This window comes from Hibiscus syriacus, unplaced genomic scaffold (genome assembly GCF_006381635.1).
Source record: "Hibiscus syriacus cultivar Baekdansim isolate YM2019G1 unplaced genomic scaffold, ASM638163v2 tig00110678_pilon, whole genome shotgun sequence".
NCBI classification, from domain to species: domain Eukaryota; kingdom Viridiplantae; phylum Streptophyta; class Magnoliopsida; order Malvales; family Malvaceae; genus Hibiscus; species Hibiscus syriacus.
The window spans coordinates 1,103,204-1,127,971 of NW_024062822.1; the positions used below are offsets into that span (position 1 = coordinate 1,103,204).

Here is a 24,768-nt window from a genome sequence, read left to right on the forward strand (position 1 = left end):
TTGTAACAAAGGCTATTTCCATTTTCCACCCTTTATTCTCTCTCCATCTCCAAGGAAAAAGCTAAGGTTTACATGTTTTATTGAGAAAGAAATATCTGTTTCCCTTGACCTCATTTCATCTCCTCTTTTCAACAAAGGAAGACAGAATAAAAAGGAGAAAAGAAAAAATAAAAACAGTCACCACTGCAAAGAGCAACAAAGAGGAAAGAAGAAAGAAAGAGAAAGAAGAAAGGAGGAGGGAATTGAAGAAGCTTTCATCAGTACCACAGCAAGAGAAAACGATGTCCAAGAGCTTTACATATACTCTGCAACTCTAACAAGGTCTGCTTACATATTTTAATTATATACACTTCATTTATTTATAAACATCAAAGCTGAAATGGAAAAGATATCTATAATCTACAGAAAAACCCCAGTCCATATCTTTCACTTAATAGCTACAATTTTATCCTTCTTGACCCTTTCTTACCTTTCTTTTTGTTTGATGATTTGGTATTCTTAATGATGAATAACACTAATTTCAAGATGGGTATTTATTGGTTTTTGTTTATGGGTTACGATCCATAATTGAAGAGAAAAGAGGTGAAGGGAAGAAGAGTTTGAGGGTTAATAGAAGGAGAGCAAAAAAGCTAAGGGTTTATAGGATCATGAAGAAGAAGATATCGATATGGGGATAGCTACATCACCAGTCGTCCCATCAATCATTTCTCAGAACTCCAAGAGTAACCATTCTACAAATTCTATGTCCCAAGATTACCACCAAGCAGCTGGAATCTTCAGCTTCTCGAATGGCATGGAGAGATCAGCCATGAGCCACCACCAACACCAACAGCAGCAGCAGATCCGGAGAGATAAACTAAGAATTCAAGGCTTTGAGCCACCAGCTCTACCATTTGTAGGGATCGAAGAGGAAGCGTCAAATGCTCTTCCTGTTTATGAAGCCGATGGTATGCTATCAGAAATGTTCAACTTTCCTTCAGGTGTGACCGCCTCGGCCGACCTATTAGACCAACATATACAGCCTAATTATCGAGCAAACAGGTCACCGGTTAATACCAACGAGTGGTTTAACAATAGGCAAGGTGTTTTGGGGGGTTTGGGACTGGTTGGTGAATCAAAGAGTCATGATAACCGTGACACTTTAGCAGCTCAACAGCAACATCAGCCGTTGCTAAGCATTAATGCCGACTCAGCAGCCGCCATGAATCTTTTCTTGATGAATCCACAGCCAAGATCGCCATCTCCTCCTTCAACTTCTTCTAATACTCTCCATATGTTACTCCCAAATCCATCTACTCCTCTTCAAGGGTTCAGTGTTTCGGGTCCCGGAGGGGTGGCTTTCGGTTCAAGCACTGTTTGGGTTCCTAATGGTGCTCATCAAGGAGATAACGCTGGTTCCCAACTCAACAACCCAAGTCAAATCGGAGGTGGCCTTTCACTTTCTTTATCATCTTCTTTGCAACACTTGGAGGTTGCCAAAGCTGAAGAACTGGGGATGAGAAATGGTGGGTTACTGTTCTATAATCAAGAAGGGGGCTCTTCCGCTGCTGCTCAACTTCAGTACAAGAATTTGGTCAGCCATCATCATCAGCCACTGCATTTGCAAGTTGGAGCGGGGGAAAACCATCAAGTTCATGTCGGGTTCGGATCCCCGTTAATGGTCAATGCGTTGAGGAATTCAAAGTACGTTAAAGCTGCTCAAGAGTTGCTAGAAGAATTCTGTAGTGTTGGAAGAGGCCAGTTCAAGAAGAACAAATTTGTTAGGAACAACACAAACCCTAATTCCCATCCAGGTGGTAATGGCGGCGGAGGTGGTGGTGGTTCTTCTTCATCAACAAAAGATCCCCTCCCTATATCAGCAGCTGATAGAAATGAACATCAAAGAAGGAAGGTCAAACTTTTATCCATGCTTGACGAGGCATGTAATCTATTTTCTCTCATCTTCTCTTTCTCTTTCAAAGAGTCAAAGACCCAATCTTTTCATTAGGCTTTCAAGCACAAATAAAAAAACTCCTGGCCGCCATTTTTAAATAGAAGAAAACCCAGATACACAACAAAGCCGGCTGGTGCAATAGGACTATGAGGTCTATTTGGTAGAGTTTGATCTTATTGGTGGGTGTTAAGGTACTTAGTCGACTAAGGTTTGGTGGTAAGAATTTAAAAATCAGTTAACTTGTTTGCAATCCCTAATAAATGTGTCATAATAATAATATTGCAGGAAGAATGCATCAATTTTATAACTTGGTTGACTATTGGGAAAGCAGTTGTTCTTTCCTTTTCCTTTCATTTTCTTATACTGCTTGTCTCTTGTTTACTCACACAAGCCCATCAGTTGGCTGAAGGATATTCTTTTTTCTCCCCCCCCCCTTTCCATTTAACAATCATTTCACTGTATTGACTTCATGCATTGATTTCTTTTTTGGGGGTTCCTTAACCTAGTCATGTCAAATCACGTCATTGAATTGCAGGTGGACCGGAGATACAACCATTACTGTGAACTAATGCAAACGGTAGTGAACTCATTTGATCTGGTGATGGGTTTCGGGGCAGCAATGCCTTATACGGCACTTGCTAAGAAGGCGATGTCGAGGCATTTCAAGGGTTTGAAAGATGCAATATTGGCACAGTTGCAGCATAGCTGCGAGGTACTTGGTGAGAAAAATGCATCTGGAAACTCCGGCATAACAAAAGGAGAGACACCGAGGTTAAAGGCGTTAGATCAAAGCTTAAGACAACAGAGATTGTCACAGCAAATGGGGATTATGGAACAAGAAGTTTGGAGACCCCAAAGGGGCTTGCCTGAACGTTCTGTCAACATTTTGAGAGCTTGGCTTTTCGAGCATTTTCTTCACCCGTACGTGTTTGCCTTTGCTTTTACCTATATTATTATTATTTTATTCTACTATAACACTAGCAATCTGCATGACTGCACCTCAATTTTTGAAAAGCTTAACACTAGCAATCTGCATCTTCTTAACTTCTGAAAAGCTAAAAAAGCTGGAACTTTAAATAAAATCTATCATAGATTAGTATACATGTGACATAAATGACACTTTATTAGTTCACAAAATCCAAGTTCTTTTTCTCCTTTGTCAGAATTTCTGATTAGTGTATACAGAAAAACAATAATGCAGACTCTCTCTGGATTTTGCCAAAAAGCGGACTAAAGACCTTACTAATTTCCCTCAGCTTTTTTCCTTCTGATAACATTATATGTATATATAGCTTTACCTTGGCACTAGCAGACCCATAAATTAGTTATTATTAAAAAGCACCTTTATCCAAGCATAATTTCACAAGATGACAGTCCTTATTGACATAACAGATCCCTTTTTTCTCCTTGATCTTCTGTTTCACTGCATCATATTGTCATAGTTAATGAACATAATCAAACAAACAAACAAAAAAACTTTTCTTTTTTCTTTTGTTGTTATTCTGAAAGTAGCTGAAGGAAAAACGAAGAAGTGCTGTTGCTGATGATGTTTCCTTCTCTTAGATTCTCACGCCCATGCAAGGAAGGAAAGAAAGCGGGAAGGGCTTCAATCACATATTATAAGTTTTTTGGGCAATGACTCTGATGTCATTTTCTGGTCTCTTTCTCAGGTACCCAAGCGATGCTGATAAGCTTCTGTTGGCTCGACAGACTGGTTTATCGAAAAATCAGGTTGGTTCACGTAAATTCATTAATAGCATATTACATATATGTGTTACATTGACATAAACATGATAGCTTGCATTAATACAAAAAGAAAAACCCAACACACACTAGTAAGAACTACTCAGACAAGAGAAGGAAAACCATAGGAAGGGAACCATCGGTAGGTTCAGTAGAACTTGCATGGATTTTGGTTTGATTTCTCCGATTTTATTACTTAACTGTTTTGATGTAATTATATATATAAAACGACATAGATTCTGATTTCTGAAATATATGGAACCTAACAAGTTAATATATTTAAAGGGCGTGCAGAGACAAAGTACAGAAACAGATTAGACATGAAAAAGTTTGCAGCTTTAATTACTGGGGTAAACTGTTATATATACTTTGCATGAAAGCCAAAATGGAAATATATAGGGCTGACATCGCCTGCAAAGTATAGATATGGTAGGGAAGACAAACACCTAATTCCGGTCCTATGTTTTCTGTAATTTATTACTCTGTAATAAATGGAGTGTTCCCCTACCTCAATAACCGTGTCTGGTCTTAGACAGTACGCAAGATTTCTTGGAACTTCCTGCAAGAAGCAGACATTATCAAGGCAAAACATAGATAACAACGAAGCTAACCCTGGGGTTTTAATGAAATGATAAAATCAATGTTTTGCGTAATTTGCAGGTTTCAAATTGGTTCATAAATGCCAGGGTTCGGTTGTGGAAACCCATGGTGGAAGATATGTACCAGCAAGAGATTAAAGAAGAGGATGAAGATAATAACGAGAGCCACAACAGCAACAATGCACAGAAATCGACGCCTTCGGCTTCAACAACTGCAGCAGGCGCAGCAGCATCAACGCCGTCAGCTCCACCACTAGCAGCAGGAGGCAAAAGATCTGAAATCAATGCCATGGAAAACGACCCTTCACTCGTCGCAATCAATAGGCATCGCTTCTCGGAAAACCAAGTAACACAGTGCACCCACCACAACACCACTACTATTACTCCTTCTGGTGGTCCTCCTCCTCCCACCACCTTCAAGGCCACAGCCACTGAGGTGGCGCCACTCATTCCCCACGCTGGCAGCATCGTTTCAGCCGGTTACGGGACCACCACCACCACTGGTAATAACACTGACATTGGTTCGACACTCATAAGGTTGGGGACCACGACAGGTGATGTCTCACTCACATTAGGGCTAAGACATGCTGGAAACATGCCCGAGAAGAGTTCTTCTTTCTCAGCTAGAGACTTTGAGAGCTGTTAATTTCAAATACATATTCCATAGTAATAGTAATATTCTCCTAAAAGTCAACAATCCAATCTTTTTGTTCAATTTCATTAAGAAGCAAAGAATGCATAACGATAAACGTAGCATTATGAATATATAGCGAGATTGTCTCACTTCTATATATACTTTAGGGTTTTTTGTATACCTTCATATTTTCTAGAAGAACATGAAATATGAGCTCCATGCAATCTTTTATAAGAAATAGCATTTCTAATAATATATTATTAATAAGCTAAAGCTGCAAAAATACAAAAAAAAACCCCTTATTAGTCGCAAAACTTTTCACTGTCAGCAACAGATAAGCATAGCAATCAATGTCACTTTCAGCCGCGTTTTCCATTTTCTTTTGTTTAGAGAGTGAAAGAGAGAGAGATTTTCTAAGAAATCAAAGACTTGTTTGATTTCTTTTAACCCTTTTTGAAGCAAAACCCGTGAACATTTGATTGTTCAATATTTTTTGTTGTTATTTTTGAACCTTTACATCCAATGTCGAATATACGTTACTGTGCAGGTGGATGGAGAGGGAGGGTGGTCCTGAAACCTGTGAGTCCGTAGGACCATTTTTCTGAGGACTATTTCAGAATGACTTCACCTGGGTTTTTGATAGGCTCAAGCCTTCTATCAGACAATGCAATGAGTTGCCATTTTTGGCATTGTACGGGTTCTTTATCTAGTTTAGGGGGCGTATAAATTGCAAATTCAATGCGAAAGGAACAGACGAAAAGTTTATACGAGTGCTTTCAACTTTCACATTGATTGATGATCTCGAAATCTCTGTTTGGTCCCCATTTCAAGGCTTGGGCCGAATGATGCATTCAGGGGTAGATAGGGTAAGTCGTGGTTAATCTTTCGGCCCATATGATTGTAGCATGTTATTATTGTTTTTTAACCTAAATATCACCATTAAAAATAATTCAATTATTTTTTTAAAATGATATATTTTTTTGTTGATCGAGTGTGTCACGTAAAATATATATACATATTCTTTTAGTCACAACTTTCAAGAGCACATCTAATAAGATATATTTTTATTCTATAAAAAAAGATATATTTTTATTCTATATATTCAATCAACCAAAGATAAAAAATTTATTAATTAAAGTGAAAGGTGTAATTGACAAAATGCATTATTCATGGGTTTGAATAAACAAATAAAACATAGTGAACAAAACACGTCTTTGCTTGATCAGATATGACTACATACCAACCTACTAAGTTATCAGAGTTTTTTTCTAGGAATCACAAAAATTATTTGACCGAATGTAAGCTATGAAGTTGTATTATCTTTGAAATAATTGTTATTGGCAGTAATTTTTAATAGGTTCGTGTTCTTTTTAAGATATCACTCTAGTTGTAGTGACAATCGCTTGTACTCATATCATGTCTGAGAGTATGAAATCACGTTTTAAATTGATTTATTTGATAGTCATAATAAGTAGCAATAGAGAGAAAAAAATGATATAATAATACACAAACACAAAGGTACCTCAACATCAAGTTGATAAGATTGATCAAGCAAAGATTTTGTAACATAAGTAAAGCTTTCCCACGGCATGGAGGATACATCATTTTGGTACTTAGAGCCATCGCCACAGATGTTAAGGGAATTAGAAACACCTTCATCCACTTCACAAGCTACTAGAACTGATTCCTTCCCAAAACTTATATCATCACACAAGATACTGGCTTTCTATATGGGCCATTGTCTAAAATATTGTAAATCAATGATACAGTGACAATCATCCAATTCACGCTCATCTACACGATCCAAAGAATCTGCTGATGGGTGGCCTTCAAAACCATTGGGTAGGGGCATTAACGGGGACATAAAATTTGGGTTCTTGACATTTAGTGCTACTCGACTTGAATGTTATTCTCACTATAGAGTCTGGATGCCTTAAGATATATATGTTCCGGTAACATTTCATACTTTTCCTCCAATGAGGTTTTGAGGCTCACTTTGTAGCAAGAAGAGCGAGCAATAAACAAAATGTCCAAGCTATTAGGCCGCTCTTTTGTTTTATGAACGTCAGAAACTAATATTTTTATAAGGGAAGAGCACTGGAATTCTGCTAATCTACCAAGATTACTAGTATCTGTTATATCAGGCTCTACACTAAAGGTATAAGTGTCAATCAACTTTGGTGCTTACAAGCATTTCTTCATAGTGGTAGTTGCTCTGTTCCTGATTCAGTATGACATTGCCTTCAGATCTTTCTTAAATCTAGGACGGCTAAGTCTCCCAGATTTTAGTTTATAAGCATAATAACGCACCCCTTTCTTTTTGGGGGGCGGGGGAGGCGGCGGGAGCTAGCTAAACATGTTCCCATGTGAGCAACCTGGTGATGGCGATCAAGATCAGGCAACAAATTAAACTTTAAGACATAAAACCTGCAAATAAACTTTTGAAAACTGATTACATTCTCTGAATTATTATCCAAAAAACTGAGTTGCCAAGCTCAAGCTTATACGAAGATTATTCACCCGCAGATCGATCACGCTGTTGAACAATCTTTGACTGTCTAAAGTCAACAGGATGAACTAATTACGCATGCAACCATAAATCATCAGTATTGCCAAAATGGCTGCCATAGGGAATGCATCGGAGAAGCATGCAATGTTCAACAAATTGCACATGGTGTCTCTCCTGAACATGGGATTCTAAAACCTTTTTGTCAATAAATGAATCCAGGATTCTAAAACTAAAAAAGAAGCTGAAATCAGTATGGTGGAGCCTATTCAACTGATCGTAGGGTTGAGCCTTATAAGATGATTTGAGAAAAGAGTCAATTTGATCTAATTCCAATTACCTATGAGAAATTACTTCCAACATTGGTTGAGAATAATCTTGTAACTCCAGTTCAATCCAAGTCAAAAGAGGTCCAATATCCTGAGGCCTACGATGTTGACACCATATGTAGCTCACATAGGAAGTTCAAGGCTTTATACTGAGAACTGTAGGGCATTGAAGTGCAAGGTCCAAAATCTGATTGATTCAAGGGTATGGACAATCAAAGAATGATGGGGTATTTTGATGTAAATAAAAAAGAGGTCGTTTCATCATCTATGAAGCTTTCTTGCACTTGCATTAAGAGAATTGTTTTGTTTGAAGTCGTTTTTGTTATTCTTTTAATATTTACTTAAATATTTTGTAAGTCATTTGATTTTTGCACTTATGCTACCTTCTAAGGTTATGAACAATGGAACAAGTTTTAACCTTGTAGTTCTTTGAATATCGATTGAATTACAGATTCTTTTAATTCTTCAATAATTATAGATTTTTGACATATGACAAGATTAGACCTTTCTTATCCCATCCAAAGCCAAAAATAAGATCACTCGATTCTTTACCCAGAGTAATTCATGGTCACTAACCAAATTTTGACATTAACTCTCTTAGTAACTTTGAAATACTACCTTTATCTATTTTTAGACATAAAAAGTCATACCCTCACCTTTCGTTGAGACAATAAAGTCATACCCTCGTCTTCTAAGACACAAAACCGATATTTTCTACCAATAAAACCTAAAAGCAATAAGTACTAGATGTTTACTTGCATGAGAATGGTTCTGCATGGGAAACAAGATGGAGTATCTCGAATCAATTTTCTGAAGATGAGTCTGAACAATTGGGATATACTAGAAACAAGAAGAAAAAATAAATGAAATGGTTTGAAATAATTCTACCATGCATTAATTACATTATTTTCATGTGAATAAAAGTTAATCCTGAATATCTATCCCCCTGTGGATACATTTCTGCAAGGACTTCCATGTATGAAATAATGAATGGTTTTCTTTCAATATCCATTAAAAAAAGGAAAAATATATCCCTTGTTGTTCTCATTTGAGCCTGAATTATTTTTCTTCTGATTAAACCCTAACCAAGGATCACCCTCCATATTGGAGGGCAAATGTAAAGGAAATCTGCTCGCAAGAGTGAAAACAATTAATTCATGTCGTTGTGAAATAAAGTGAGAAATAATAAGGTACCCTGATATGGATCAAATACAATGCATTCGAAGACCAAATCCAGTCAAGAATAACGAAGGAAGTTCCAAATACAAGAAATAAAGAGGACAATAAGGCACTCAAATCAATTAAAGTCTTAAACTCATCAAATAAAGAAGATAAGAAGCACATGCAAAAAGTCCATCAAGTCAAATGACACATCGAGCTTCAAACCATAAGATTGATCAAGTATAACTTGTTCAAAGATCTCGAATCAATTTACTAGAAGATCAAAGAGGAAATGAACTCTAGGGTGAAAACCCAAAAATGGGCAATCTAGTGGGATCAAGAAAAAGAAAGAATAAAAGACACATTGCAATCAGATTCAAATCGAGCAAGACAAGATTGAAAACATCAAAATGAATTGAGCATTGGTTTGATCACCCTTAAACAATTGTTTGGGCCTATTTATCCCTTTCTTTCATAGTCATGAACCGTGAACTACATTATGTGCCTAAAAAGTCATTTCTAATCATACATGGATTTTTAAGCAGAAGAGATTATCTTCAGATTTCATTATGTCTCTCAGGATTAATCTTTTATTTGTAAAAGATTTTCTAAAAATCTTTAATGCATGATAGGGAAAAATGAAAAATGGGGTTTCAAGACGTAAAATTTTAAATAACGTCTTGAAACCAAAGGAGAATTCGATTTGAAAACCTGAAAGATAGGTCGAATATGAAAACCAGAAGATGAGCATAGAAGCTACTTTATCAAATCAACGTATACAAGAGAATCGAAGATAACAGATCTTGACCAAAAAAGCCAATTTAAGACATCTTATCTTTCCATACTTAACCCTACCTCAAAGTTAGCATTAATCTTGACATTTGTCAAATAGCTATAATTTTTGAAGGATTATGTAACATCCCAAACTACGGGTTAATGGCTAAATTGTAAAAATTTCAAAATATGGTGATTAAAGTAGAATAGTTGAATAGTTTAATGATTTATGTGGAGAATGATTGAAGAGATAAGCTTCAAAGCAATTCTCTTCTTCATCTTCTTCTCTTCTCCAGTGAAAACTCAAAGCAAAGGTGAGTTCTCTAATTTCTTGATTGTTGTGATTTTAAGCATGAGTTTTGATCCTTAGAGGATAACTAAGCTTAAGGAAAGCTTAAGTTATCTTAAAATCAAAAGATGAAGAAGTTATAAGAGATTTAAAGAAAATGAGTTTTATATGAAATCATGGAATAGAGTTGATAAGTGAATTTTAAGTTGAATTTGACTTGTCATCTATGAGAATAAGAAGATAGAAGTGTTAGAATTGATATATGATTTTCATGGATATAAGTTGGTTTAAGTAATGGTAGTTGAGTTTAATGACATGATAGGAGTTTAAAATAGAAGAATTGAGTGAAGAATTGATGATTTTTGGGCTCAACATACAATTTCTGGGCATAGGGAACCGATACCCTATGAAGGGAATCGATTCCCCCTCTTGGACGAAAATTCCAGTATGTGCTGGGGGAATATATTCCCCCTAAATGAAAAAAATAAATTTGATTCATTAAACTGGTTTAAGTTATTAACATCAAGTTTAAAGTTTAGGCTTCTGATAGTTGTTTTGAAATGATATATTTATGTAGATATTGAGCCTAAACAAGTTCCGGAATAATCAAAGGATTATAATCGAATCAAAGCAAGGCTAAGGTGAGTGCAATTTTAATTGTACTTATGTTATTGAACGAACATTGGCTTGCGATGAGCCAGTATTGGAGTTATTATGGTAAGAAGTGACTTCTAAATGTTATTTGATTTATGATTCTGATATGTGCATGGATACATGAAAAATATAGGTTATTATATATGTTACATGATTATATGCATGTGTGATATATACTATGAGACATGCCCAATGTGAAATGAAATAAGCTAAGTGACTATATGAAATATGTGATTATAAGATCAATGATTACACGTACATGTGTTACGTGAAAGAAAGGAAATGATATGAATAAGTGATGTGAACTGTTATAAATTACAATGCCCATGCTATGTGATATGAGAGCTAGGGTATAGTTGGCATGCCAAGGGTCGAGGGTTTACCTATGTTCTTCGGGACATATGGACTGCTTACCTATGTTCTTCGGGACATATGGACTGTTTACCTATGTTCTTCGGGACATATGGACTGTTTACCTATGTTCTTCGGGACATATGGATTGTTTACCTAGGTTTTTCGGAATCTATGGACTGGTCCTTCGGGACATTTATACGAGCTGTTGTGACAGCATAGTGGTGCACAACCTCAATGTACTCACATACCTTAAGTTCTCAAAAGTATACATGGGCTAATACATGGTCTTTACAGAGAGTAAATAAATAAATTGATTTGCTACTATGTATGTTTTGTTGTGAAGTAGTATATGTGTTCCATGGTATGTAGAGAAATGTTCGTTATATATACTTATACAATAAAAAGGTATTAAAAGTACTTGCATTATCATTATCATGTATACTGAATTATATGCGACACGATTGAATTCATAGATTGAATGTTTAATTATGAGAAATGCATTATTATTATGTTTTTGCTTCACTAAGTCTATGACTTAGCGTGTAAGTGATTTACACGTAGGTACTAAGAAGCAGAAGGATCAAAGCTAAGTTCAAAGTAACAACATATCTCTGCTCAAAGATCAGATCAGAAGTAAATTACACAGTATGTATTATTATGTGATAAATAGGTTGGATTGTAAATAAAGTAGGTAAATTAAGTATTTATGCTCTGATCGAGTTTTGTAATATTTTAAACGTATTTATATAAGTATAAATGCAAAGAAATGAACGGTTAAATTTTTACGAGTGTTATGTACAATTTACGAAATCACTGTAGCAGTTACTAGTACTGTTCATACCGTATTTCACTGTTCATAAACACGTTTATCTCAAAATTTTATACCAAAACACATTGAATAATATATGATGTATTTTCTTAATATAAATTCAAATGTTCAGTTATTTTACAAGAATAAAGGTTTTGAAAATGTTAATGTGACATCGCGGACTCGTATCCGGGTCGGGTACGGGTTGGGGTGTTACAGATTAAAAGTGTAATTAATTCTTTGATATCAAATGAAATATTTTTTTTATAATTTGTCTCAGTTGTGAACCCCAAGTAAAGGGCATCATTTTTTAAAACTTCTTCATCAAACCTTTTGAAAAACAGAAACATGAATAAAAACATTTTCAAGCAAGACAATTTATCTGGAGTAGATCTTGATAATTGCCACATGTCTCCCAAACACAGAAGCTCTTGCTAAGAATCAGAACTAGAGCAAAAAATTATAAATTTGTGGCATTATTGAAGACCCATATCATCCAGGAGAACAAATCATTGAATTGAGAAGACATTTATTTTCAATGACACATAATGGCATAAAGGTTGAAAATGGTGAAGCGGAGACAATGAGGCTTACTATATATGATTGTTTTGTCAACCATCATAAAGTACAATTGTGGTACTCTAATAATTTATCATACATTAATTTTGGCAGAAGCCACGAGAAATGGTGAATGTTTCACGTACCAGTAATTATAATATTGAATCAATGACTCGATCTTGTGAGGCTTCAATATTTCAATTTTAGTCAAGTGGACGGTTGTGTTATGCATGTGCCAAGGTTAAAAGTGATGAAGTTTTCTTTCCACAGAATGGGCAATGAAATTTTAACAGCAAGAAATTAGTGGAGCCAATTAAACAATGAGTTGTCGCTAACTTCTCAATATGATGTGATACAAATAGCCTCATTCAGGATTCAACTTAGATAGACCCTTTATTCAAGTTGAGTCGAGAACTCAATCAAAACAAACGCTACTATCATGTTGTAAGAATTTGAAGAAATGATCAAGGAAATCCAAGCTGAACTTCTTGGAGCTCCATAATTCCTTCTTTGACTTTTACCTGACAAAATTATGATTTTTTGGTCAATGAAAGAGTTAAGAACCTTGCAGAGTTTGGTATGGTTGCATGGTGTATTGAATTCGATGTAATGAATTTAGAAACACTTCAATTTCGTTTCGTTGTCTCTATGGCTCTACTACCATCATTGGCATGGATGTAAATTATGATTTTTTGGTCAATGAAAGAGTTAAGAACCTTGCAGAGTTTGGTATGGTTGCATGGTGTATTGAATTCGATGTAATGAATTTAGAAAACACCTTCAATTTCGATTTCGATTGTCTCTATGGCTCTAACTACCATCATTGGCATGGATGTATCGTAGGGCTTGTCAGAGACGTGGATGTCCCATCGATTACTCTGGTGGATAGCTCTAGATAGTGGCTATTAATTTACTATCATAAGCAATGATGAAAGCTCTATTGGATTTCTACACAATTTCAGATAGGGGAAGCCAAATTTATCATGGGCAAAAATTTGTTGGGGCAAGAAGAAATTGACACGAGTCAAGAATTGTAAGGATACACGCTGGTGTAAACAAAGAGTAAAGTTACATGAATTTGTATCTCTGCATTATACATTCATCATTTCATATAAACATGATAAATTTTGATTTCCCTCATCTAATGATATTTCTAAATTTAATTGAAATTTTGATTTTCATGAGACCATTTTCTTATCTCATAAGAAAATTTTGAAAAACTGATTTCCAAAGAAATCCAAATAAACAAGTTTCACCTTGACAACCATGAGAACACTTAAGATAGTTGCATTCAAACATGCATATCTTTGTACAAGTCTTTCAGGACGACTAGATCTCTTCAATATGGATGAGCATTGTCGCTCTGGATTGACCCAATTTCCTCAGAGAAAAAGAACAGTGTCAACACCAAATTATCTTTAGATTGACCCGATTTCTTCATAGAGAAGGAACAGTGTCAACACTAAATTATCTTCAGATTGACCCGACGTCCTAAGAGAGAAGGAACAATGTCATCACCCTAAAATGACCAGATCTCTTCAATGTAGATGAGGAGTGTAGTCTCCAGATTGACCCGATTTCCTTAAAGAAAATGAACAATGTCAATACGAAATTATCTCCAGATTGACTTGATTTTCTCAGAGAGAAGGAACAGTGTCAACATCAAATTATCTTCATATTGACCCGATTTCCTCAAAGAGAATGAACAATGTCAACACCTAATTATCTCCAGATTGACCCAACATCCTTAGAGAGAAGGAACAGTGGCATCCCCCAAAAAGCAGGAAGATCTCTTCAATGCAGATGAGGAGTGTCATTTCCAAGATAGACCCGACGTCCTCAGAGAGAATGAGCAATGTCATCTTCAATTTAACCGAAAATGGCCATATCTCTTGAATGCATACGAGCAGTGTCGTTTCCAAGATTGACTCGACATCCTCATAGAGAATGAACAATGTCATCTTCAATTTAACTAAAAGCGGACAGGTCGCTTTAATGCTGATGAGCAATGTCGTTTCCAAGATTAACTCGACATCAGAGAGAAGGAACATTGTCATCTTTAATTTACACGAAAGTGACCAGATCTCTTCAAAGTAGATGAGCAGTGTAGTTTCCAAGATTGACCTGACATCTTCAGAGAGAATGAACAATATCACATTCAATTTACCCGAAAGCGACAAGATCTATTCAAAGCGAAAGAGATAATTGGACAAAAACTCATTGTCTTATTGTCTTTGCTTTATTATTGTTAACACAAGAATAGATAAAGAGTGCCAGCTATAGACCCACGTTTTTGTCTGTGTTTTAATTATTTATTATTATTATTATTATTATTATTATTATTATTATTATTATTATTATTTATTTTCTTTTGGAAGGCTCGAATGGAAGCCCAAATGACAATAAACCAATGAGTCCAAAAATACAAACCCAAAGCCCAACAGTAGACCCGGGCCCAAATTATATCAAACCTACATGTGTTAACCCAAGGAAATTAGGGTTTCTAAACCCTAACTCTAGCAAGTTGCATTGACGCTACTGCCTAGCCCGTCATATCCACTATCGTTGTCGCTGCCTATGTCGAGCCTCTCCCATCACTTTGATGTCGTCGTTTCAACCGGCCGTCACATATCAATAAAAAAACGGGACAAAATCAGTCAAAAATAATAATAAAAAATAAAATACGAAATCCACTTGTAAAAAGAGAAATCCCAAGGAAAATCGAGAGATTGACAGATTAAAATAGGGTAGTTATTCCCTATGACTCGAGGCCTCCGAAGTCATCATCAAATCAACCCATCAACATGCCTTGGTGTTATCTTTTCCATATGGACATTGTCAGCCTTCTAATCATGTTTATTCTTTTCATTAGGTCCGTGCCTACACGCCCAAGAAAGTATTTGACCTGAAAATTGTGCTACCAAAGATAATAGAATCATTTGCAAAAGACTCGAGTCTATGTCCCGCTGGTATCGTCGAATTGGTCCAACAATCTTTGCCCGAATCCCTTCGTAGGAGCATTAGAAAGTGTCCGGTAAGCAAATCCCGCAAGAGCATCGAATGGATCACTCACAATTTCACCTTCAGGTATCTAATATCTAAAGAATTAGTAAGATGATTGCCCTGTAGGCATCAACGGCATGATGCAGTTTGCAAGCATTTACCATTTTGTAAGATCTCGCATTTTTCCTTGTACAAAATAGAAATGGTAGGTGTATATTTTGTGATGAAATTGTTATTGTGCTGTGTTACGCAATGTGCATGAAGGTTTGTATACAGTTTTGGTGTGAGCTCTTAAATATCATTTCAAGCATCCATTTATTCACAAAATCTTAGTTACATTGCCTATGACTATGTGATACAAACTGATTAGTGATTCCATGTTGCATAAGTATCAATAGGGTTTATGAAGTTCAAGTTTAGTCCACTTGATTCATACAATCATGATATTCAATAAGTCAATGATTCGAATTCAAGTTATCTTCCTCGATTTCGTTACAAAAAAATCGGAAAAAAAAACCTTTGATATGTTACGTTAAACATTAAAATTCTCGACACCCTAATGAATTCCTTTTGAATTGAAATCAACAGTTGCATAATAAAGTTTAATTGACCTGGCTCTGAAAACTATGTTGAGGGTGTGTAGTCTCAGCCATTCATTTGACATGATTGTATTTACAATTCCATTCAAGTTTATAACACCAAGCTACAGAGGGAACAAAAATGGCGATGAATCCAATAATCTGTCACCAAACGAAGTTAGATGCGCTACTTTTCGCAAGTGAAAACACCAATCCCAAACCGTTTGACTTTTACAATCTACATCGTATAATATTAATCGCAATTATGGTAAAAAAAGATTCAAAAGCAGTAGCCAAAAAAATTAACACCTTGATCACCTAAGGATGAGTTTGGAATTACTTGAGGAGAGATCCACACTGTGCCTGCCAAGGCCAGAGTTAGCTTTAATGGCGAGGGAACACAAGTCGGGCAAGGAGAGCGGTTTATCAGATTGAGAGAGTGGCAACAAGAAGTAAATTTGTCCCGGATGAAGCTTCTCGTCACCGGGCACATGGGGCACGCAAGTGCCGATAGACATGGACTCGGAGCTGCAAAGGAAGTGACCCGGATTCTGAGAAACGATGTTGCTGGCTTGCAGTGATTGCCTGAACTCTTGAACACGACCGTCCGTGTGAACCACCTTGGCTGATGTCGATGAGCGTTTGACTGCACTCGATCCTCCGACAGTTTTGGCTGTTCTCGAGGTTGAAGTTGAGGATACACAGGCACCCATTTAGCTCTCTCTTCTAAAAACCTTTTGGTTTATTGGGTGTTTCAGGAAAGTCTAGAAAAGGGCTTTGATTGGGGTATTCATTACATATATAATATATGGTGGGATTTTATATCATTAATTTCTTCCTGATATGCCCGCCTGGATGCAATCTTTTATATACCTTTCCACACCGTTGATATATATGAGAGGGGGAGAATTATTATTTAATACTCTCGTGGTGGTATTTTTTTCAAAAAATAGTTTTAATCTTTTAATTAATAAAACTGTTACTTTTATTAACTAAAAAATTTTAATTTAAAAAATATATATATAAATTATGGTGGACTAAATATATTAATTATAATAAAAATAAGATCATATAAAAAAGTTGATTAAACAACTTGAAAAAATAGAATATACAAATAAATATTAGTGTAGAGGGTGAAAGATAAACAACAACATTAATATAAAAATCAATATAATAATAGGCAATATGTTGACAACTGATTTTATCACAACTTAGACGTGATTTATCTATAAGTATCTATTAATATGATAGAAATGACTCGGTAGTCTAAATCAGAAGTAGATCAGTGAAATAATTAAATAAATGTCAATTAGAGAAGTGACATTAAATTTAATCTTGAAAAGAGAATAAAAATGTTAAACGAACAAATAAAAAATATCCACTATTTTATTTAAAGACACATATAACAAATAACATAACTCAAATATATAAAATTAAAAATTAAAAGATAAAAGAAGAAAATATGAACAATATCATACCTTAAAAGAGGTGGGACTTTAATCTCATATTAAAAATAAAATGAGACATCATTGAGTATATAAAACAATAATGTTGTACATATTATTACATGTATTTTTTTTAGAAGAGGATAATGATCTTATAATAAATGATTGAGAACGAGTTTTAAATCATTTGATTTTACATTAAATATCAAAATGAATGAAATTAAGAGAGTGAAAATTATAATAATTATTTATGATAAAAAATATCATGAAATTAAATTCAATATGTAACCCCCAGACCGATGCGGGTAACCCGATCCGATCCGGGAAGTCACATTAGGGCCACCAGAGCGACCCACTGTAATTATAGCGGAAAATTTAAAACTTTTTTATCAGAACATGTAAACTTATAAAATCAGTTTTCACTATTTAAAAATAAAACAGATTTCCAAACTCATATATAAATCAAAATACAATTACATGCCCCCTAATCACATGTACCATATTCTGCATCAACGCCGGAAGAACTCCTTTACTGAAGTCGATAGATGCACTGGTACAATTCTTTTAACCTGAAAAGGTGAGTAATAGAGTGAGCTTCGAAAAGCTCAGTAATACAGAACTACCAGATGATGCTGAAGAACGTGCAGATACAAATAAACATACATATCCTTATTATTTCCGAACATTTATAGATTTTTATGCTGAGCAGAGATCCTACTGATATTTCAGATGGTAACGGATAATGAGCTTTTAGTTCAGACAAATATTTCGGATGACTGAGTTCAGGAGATCAGAATAGGTTATCTAGTGTGTTCTCAAAAACCATGTAACTTTTCAGATCTTTTTAAAACATATATATATATACCCCCATCCCAACACATCATAATGTGTAGGTTCTCCAGAACCATACACCCAACCCAACACATCATATAAGGCCCTGAGCACAAAGCCGAGGAACCTGGAAAACTTCTTCCTTCAATAATACCCCCCCCAATTAAAACGTTTTCCGTCCGTAAACGGATATATCAAAAATCAAAACATAAATCAGGTCAAGTATCATATCAGAAATCAAGTCAAATAACAGATCAGAATCCAAGTCAAGTATCAGATCAGAATCTATGTCAGATATCATATCAGAATCCATGTCAAGTATCAGATCAGAATTCAAATTGAAAATCAGATAAAATATTCATGTGAGTAGGGAACACACCAGAGTTTATGGACATTATTTAGAGGGACTAGATAATCTTATAAGGAAGAGAAACACAGATCTTCAGTTTACCGATAGAATATCGGTATTTAGGATCACTATAGGAATATTTCAATAACTATCGAAATCATTAGTTATTCAGAATGTGAATTATCAGGATCATATCTTATTCGGACAGTTTTCAGAAGTTGTACGTAATCAGAAGGGTATTCAGGATCTTTTACATCCATATCAATTGAGTGGATAATCGAACAACTTAACAACGAAGATTCAGAACCTTAACAATCTATGTCGATTGATCGCATTATCGAACAACTCTTAGATGAATAGTTCCCAGAACTAATACTTATCGACTAGTCATTTCGTGTCCTTCTAGGGTATTTACACTTTAATACCAAAAATTCTTATCCATAGATCATCTTCGGAATCATCAATAAATAGATCTTCCAATGTCTTTATTTCATTTTTACGCTTCCACTATATCATGAAATACTGACGTGATTGATTTGTAGTTCATGATCCAGAAGAACAATACATCGTGTATGTTCATTAACGTTTCCAGACTATTCCAAATCACTTATTAAAATCTTAGTCATTGAGGTTACTTATTTCACTTAGTAGTCAAATCCATTCCAATTACTTCAGAGTTTTCCAGATTAATTTGGACGTCTCTAAATTTCAGATACATATTGTACTTCTGTTCAGTTCGGTCTTCGTGGTTGATTTGTCAGACAAATATCCAATTCTTAGTGCTTAACGCGATCTAGAGTTGAGCTGAGCTGAATACTTCCAAAATTATCATCGAGCCAAACTTGAAAAGACGAACACACATTCCAGTAATATCTATGTCGTTCAGGTATTGATAGAGCTTTAGGGTTGATCTACTCACTTAAGTTTTGTTCCATAACTTTTAAAGGTAGTCTAACACCTATGCTTATTTGGATTCCTTAATTAATCCAAGACATTTACTTAATATAGGCCATAAGGGTATTTTGGTAATTTTGGTGTTCAGTTTTATTCCATTCATTTTAGACCTCGAGGATATCCAATCATTCTTCAGCTTGGTGGTATTCTTGGGTCATTTCTATTACAGGGGTATTTTGGTCATTGTACATATTCAGTGTACTTTAATCATTTCCTTCCGTCTGATCTTACTATTAAATTCAATCTTATCATTTATTTCAGTCCTTTCGAACAATTCTGACAACAGAACACCCCCGACAAATTGTTCTTCAGGTATTTACTCATAACTCGGATATTTCCGGGTCAAGTGCCTTCTCAGATTTTACAAACGGAATATCAGGAATTTTCCTGCACTAAGTCAGGATCTTAAAAATTAAATCTGTACTTAATCGAGTTAAGTACGAATCCCCTAAGTATTTTCTCATTCAGAGTTAACTCAGACTATTCTATCTCTTAAGGGCATTTCTGTAATTTCTTAACCAGATAATTTCGATATTAGCTCTTAACGAAAATAATATAATTCAGAGATCCTATAATTAATTGCTTTCTTGAACACTCTCTGATCTTGAAACGGTTCTCTTAACAGACTTCTAGTATCCTTCACAAACTCTCCTAGGATTAAAACCGGTTATCCATAATTTCCAAATAAAACTAACATTTCTTATGCACATCAGTAGTTATATCGGATTCAGAGTTATTAACCAACTTCTAGGAACAATTCTTGTCATCCTACAACATAAGGGTATTTTTGTAATTTTACCCTACTAGAGTATTCTCATAATTTTTCATCCAAGTACCTTTAACATTTAACCTTTGATGAAATAAATTATAAGTTGCAGATACAGGGCTGGTTTCTTTATCAATAACCACAAACTTATAATTTAATCTAACAATTCCTCAATCTCTTATATTAGTCATTCGATCCGTAATAAGTATCGAATTTCTACCACATTCATATCGAGTGTATAATTATTCAACTCCATAAAAGTGACCAACATTATCTTATTCATGCATTTACCAATATCAACATGTTCCATAAAGCATAAAGAGGTAGTAAAGTATTACCTCGATTTTCGTGCAATACTGATCGACCATAAAATTTCCATTCGAACGCTTTTGATCTTCAATTCAACTTCCAATAATTCCTCAGATACATATCAACATAAATTATATCAGAAACGGAGCTTATTTGCGATAAACGGAACGAATCGGGTGATAAATCAGTGAAAGACAGCTTACCGGGTTCGAATTTGGCGAAACGGACTTCGGATTCGGATTCAGGACGTCGAAAGCATAAAATATGACTTTTCAGAAATTTGGAATTTTCGGTCAAAATCAAAGTCAACGGGTTTGACTGGCAATTTCGAGGCCTTCGGGTTTGAATTTCGAAAAACATACAGCGGAATCGGATTTGGAACATCGAAATATGTCAAGATAGGTATACTCGGTTGAAGTCAAAGGTCGTTTAATGCCCGGTCAAAGCCGGTCAAAGTTTTGGTCAACAGTGGTCAACGCCGGTCAACGGTCAACGGGTCGGGTCAACAGGTCGGGTAAACGGGTCGGGTTCGGGTCGGGTTATGACCGGTAAAACCGGTCAACTATGCACCAAAACCAGTCAAACCGATCATTTGGACCATCCCCACGCGCAGTGGCGACGCGTGGGGGCGCGTGGGGCCCCTTCTGGCTTCCTAAAAATCACATAAAAATTATTAAAAATTATTTTGAGCGATTTCGAGATACTTACAAAGCTCGGTTCAAATTTTTGAACGGCGGAGTTATTACCGAGATACTTCCGACTGAAATTAACGACGAACGACGATGATTCACGACAAAAGGTTTGAGGGGTTTTGTTCCTCGCTCGACAACGAACACGAAGGTGGTTTCGGCTTGATCGGAGGTCGGACGACGAGTAGATCAGAGTTGAAAGTTGGTTGAGCGGGAGAGGAAAACTGGGAAAATAAACTGGAAACTGGGCACGGCAATTGAGATTTATAATTCATCCCATAATAAAAATGGGTAAACCATGAGTTTAGTCACTGAACTTCCTGCACTTCTTAAAATGGTCTGTCAACTTTGAAATTTTATAATTTAATCCCCAATTTCTTTCAAAAATACCAATTAAATCCATCAATTTATATTTTCTTAAATTTAGCCCCTAAATCGGGGTGTTACACAATAAATATCACACTTTAGATACAAAATAATAATTTGATGATAAGTGATACACATTCATATTTTTATATCAAATAATAACCCAAAATGAAAATTGATGGAAGGGTCCTACAAGGTCAATTTCTAGTTGTTTATTGGACGGTAGTACTTAAATTTCAATGTTTATTCCTTTGCTGATTGTAAACTATTATTATGCACTTTAAAGTCACATTTGACATAAAAGGCACCGACGGATTTCTTCTTCTAGGTTTGTGCGCCACACCTAATTAGGGTTCACACCTCACAAACAGCCAAAATCTTGAACCTAATTTAAGGAAAGTCATAAAATTTAATAATTTTAACATTTAAGAGGATTTAGGCTCTTGTTAATCCCTAAATTCAACCATAATTTTATCTACTTATAATCTATAAAAGAAAATAGATATTTATAATATCTTTCATTATTTCTCAAATATAATCTCGTGTTGTTTTTATACTCAAATTTCAATAATAAATAAGTAAAAGAGTTATTGTTGCCTTGTAATAAATTTAATTTATCATTTTTGTTCATATTGTCTTTTTGTATCAATTTAGTCTTTAAATTTGTTTATGGTGTTCATCTCAACCCTCGAAGTCCGTTTTTGACTAACATAATTATTAGTCTTCTGTATTTTTCAACCCAACAATTTTCAGATCATCCAAATATTATTGACGTGACTTGATGATGACATGATATTTATTAAAAAATAAATTAGAAAATATTTAAAATATTTACTAAATAAAAAGGTTAGAAAAAATCCCCAAAAATTTGACTTAATCCCTTAATATCATTGAAATAAATAATAAAATTTTGAGAATTTGTTCTAACCAGTGTGTTTAATAAATATTTGGGTTAGCTACACGGTGATCACTTATGTTTGTGTTTTGTTCACTTTTGTCCACTGATTTCAAAATACATAAGATATGATCACCTTCGTTTTTATTTAATTAAGATATAATCACTTTTGTTTTTATTTATTTAAGATGTGGTCACCACGGGTTAATTATCGTTAACAGTTAACAGATTAAGTGATATGATATTTTGGTATAATTACACATTTGATCCATATTATTTACATATTCTCTCAATTTAGTCATATTTTTAATAAATTTAATCATTCGATTGAATGATGTCACCTGACACTGGTGTCATGTGTCACCATTCAATTGAAGGAATAACTTTATTTTAATTTATTTTAATTTAATATATTTATTTTCCACCAATTTGTTTTGCTTTGTTAAATTAAAATAAAGTTAGTCTTTCAACCGAATGGTGACACATGACATGACACGTGATACCAATAATAGTAACATCATTCGATTGGATGATTAAATTTACTCTAATTTATTAAAAGTATGATTGCATTGAGAGAATATGTAAATAACATGGACCAAATGTGTGACTATACCAAAATATTTAACGACAATTAACTCGTGATGACCACATCTTAATTAAATAAGAATGAAGGTGACAATATCTTATGTATTTTGAAATCAATGACCAAAAGTAAACAAAAAAAAAAACATAAGTGATCATCTATGTAGTTAACCCTAAATATTTTAACATAATCCCTTAATTCACATACAAGTAAGACTCACAATTTTGTTTGTAAAAAATAGTCAACAAACTTCTAGGGGCTAGGATGAACACCATAGACAACTTCGACAGTTAAATTGATGAAAAAAAATGATAGAGACAAAAATAATAAATTAGATTTACTACAGGGTAGGAATGGCAACGGGGAGGGTTCGGGTCGGGTTTTGCTCCTCACGTCCCTGTCCCCGAAATGAATCCCCGTCCCCGCCTCGTTCCCCGTTGGGTTTTTTATCGGGGCGCCCCGTCGGAGATTTTTTTTGCCCCGTCCCTGAACCCGACCCGAAATATTGTACCCGAACCCGAGAAAAACCGAGCAGCCGTAGTTTTCATAAAAAATAGAAAAACGATCACAAAAAACTGGAAAATTAGTCTACATTATTTTACAATTCAAACTACAGTCACAAATTCAAACCCAATTCTAAATAATTGTCTAAACTCCAAAATAAAACACATACATAATTAAATACAAACTTGTTCCGATATTCAAATCATACAACGAAAAAAAAAATATTGGAACTAAAATATTTCCTTAAAATATAAAATACATAATAATAATAATACAGAGATGAAAATAAAACGATGAAAAGCATTGGGACTAAAATGTATAAAATAACAAGCATAAATGGTAGTGAAGTTGAATATAAAACAAAACCCAAAGGACTTAAAACATAAATAAAAAAATTTCCATTATAAACATGAGGACTAAAATAGAAAAATCTATAAACTATTGGCCCATATAAAAAATTAAACCAAAATAAGTTAGAAAGGATTCAGTGATCAGAATGTAAATCAGACAAAATTTAAAGCCAAAAGCATAAAGTGTAAACTTTCATTTAAGTGACCAAAACATAACTTTACAAAACTCGGATGGCCAATAAAGGGGTTGTCCCATGTGCAAGGGTTCAAAACCCTAATCCCAAAATGACGTAGTTCGTGAACGTTTGGTAATATGTTCGTTTATGTATGTTCATTTATGTTCATTTATGTTCGTTCGTTTATGTGCGTTCGTTTATGTGCGTTCATTTATGTTTAGCCCAATCTCTCTAGACCCATTTAAACTATTAAAGCCCGATAAATTTTAATCCAATATCCATAAATATTTTAAAATTCAATTAATTTTAAATACAAATAAAAAAGCTCAAAACAATTAAATATAATATAATCATAAAATTGTTAGGAAAGAAAAATATATATATTTTCATTTATGTTCGTTTACGTTCATTTATGTTCATTTATTGTGTTCATTTACGTTTGTTTATTTGTGTTTGTTTATTTGTGTTTGTTCACGTTCGTTTATTGTGTTTGTTTATGTTCGTTTACATCTGTTCGTTCATTTGTGTCTGTTTATCATTTAAATGAACGAACATGAACGAACACGAACAAGCTACATTCCTTAACGAATGAACACGAACAATAAATTTTTTTTCCGTTTATGTTCGT

General features: G+C 34.6%; 2 protein-coding genes across 2 annotated transcripts; one reads left to right on the top strand and one right to left on the bottom strand.

Moving 5' to 3' along the window:
• The first annotated feature begins 197 nt into the window (after positions 1-197).
• Positions 198-23,870, top strand: LOC120138117 (BEL1-like homeodomain protein 4). The gene is made up of 6 exons (XM_039153707.1): positions 198-321; positions 574-1,918; positions 2,469-2,854; positions 3,604-3,664; positions 4,337-4,955; positions 23,849-23,870. The coding sequence occupies exons 2-5, from the start codon at positions 668-670 to the stop codon at positions 4,919-4,921; spliced, it is 2,283 nt and encodes a 760-aa protein (XP_039009638.1). The 5' UTR covers positions 198-321; positions 574-667; the 3' UTR covers positions 4,922-4,955; positions 23,849-23,870.
• LOC120138192 lies at positions 16,238-16,636 on the bottom strand. Its single transcript, XM_039153758.1, has one exon. It carries the CDS (start codon positions 16,634-16,636, stop codon positions 16,238-16,240), a length of 399 nt encoding a protein of 132 aa, XP_039009689.1.
• Positions 23,871-24,768: the final 898 nt, after the last annotated feature.

Excerpts from the sequence above, each read along its gene's own strand:
- LOC120138117 (XM_039153707.1), top strand. The coding sequence starts at position 668 with ATGGGGATAGCTACATCACCAGTCGTCCCATCAATCATTTCTCAGAAC. Across the intron at positions 1,919-2,468 it reads TTTTATCCATGCTTGACGAG|GTGGACCGGAGATACAACCA; the intron begins GCATGTAATCTA and ends ATTGAATTGCAG. Across the intron at positions 3,665-4,336 it reads CTGGTTTATCGAAAAATCAG|GTTTCAAATTGGTTCATAAA; the intron begins GTTGGTTCACGT and ends CGTAATTTGCAG.
- LOC120138192 (XM_039153758.1), bottom strand. The coding sequence starts at position 16,636 with ATGGGTGCCTGTGTATCCTCAACTTCAACCTCGAGAACAGCCAAAACT.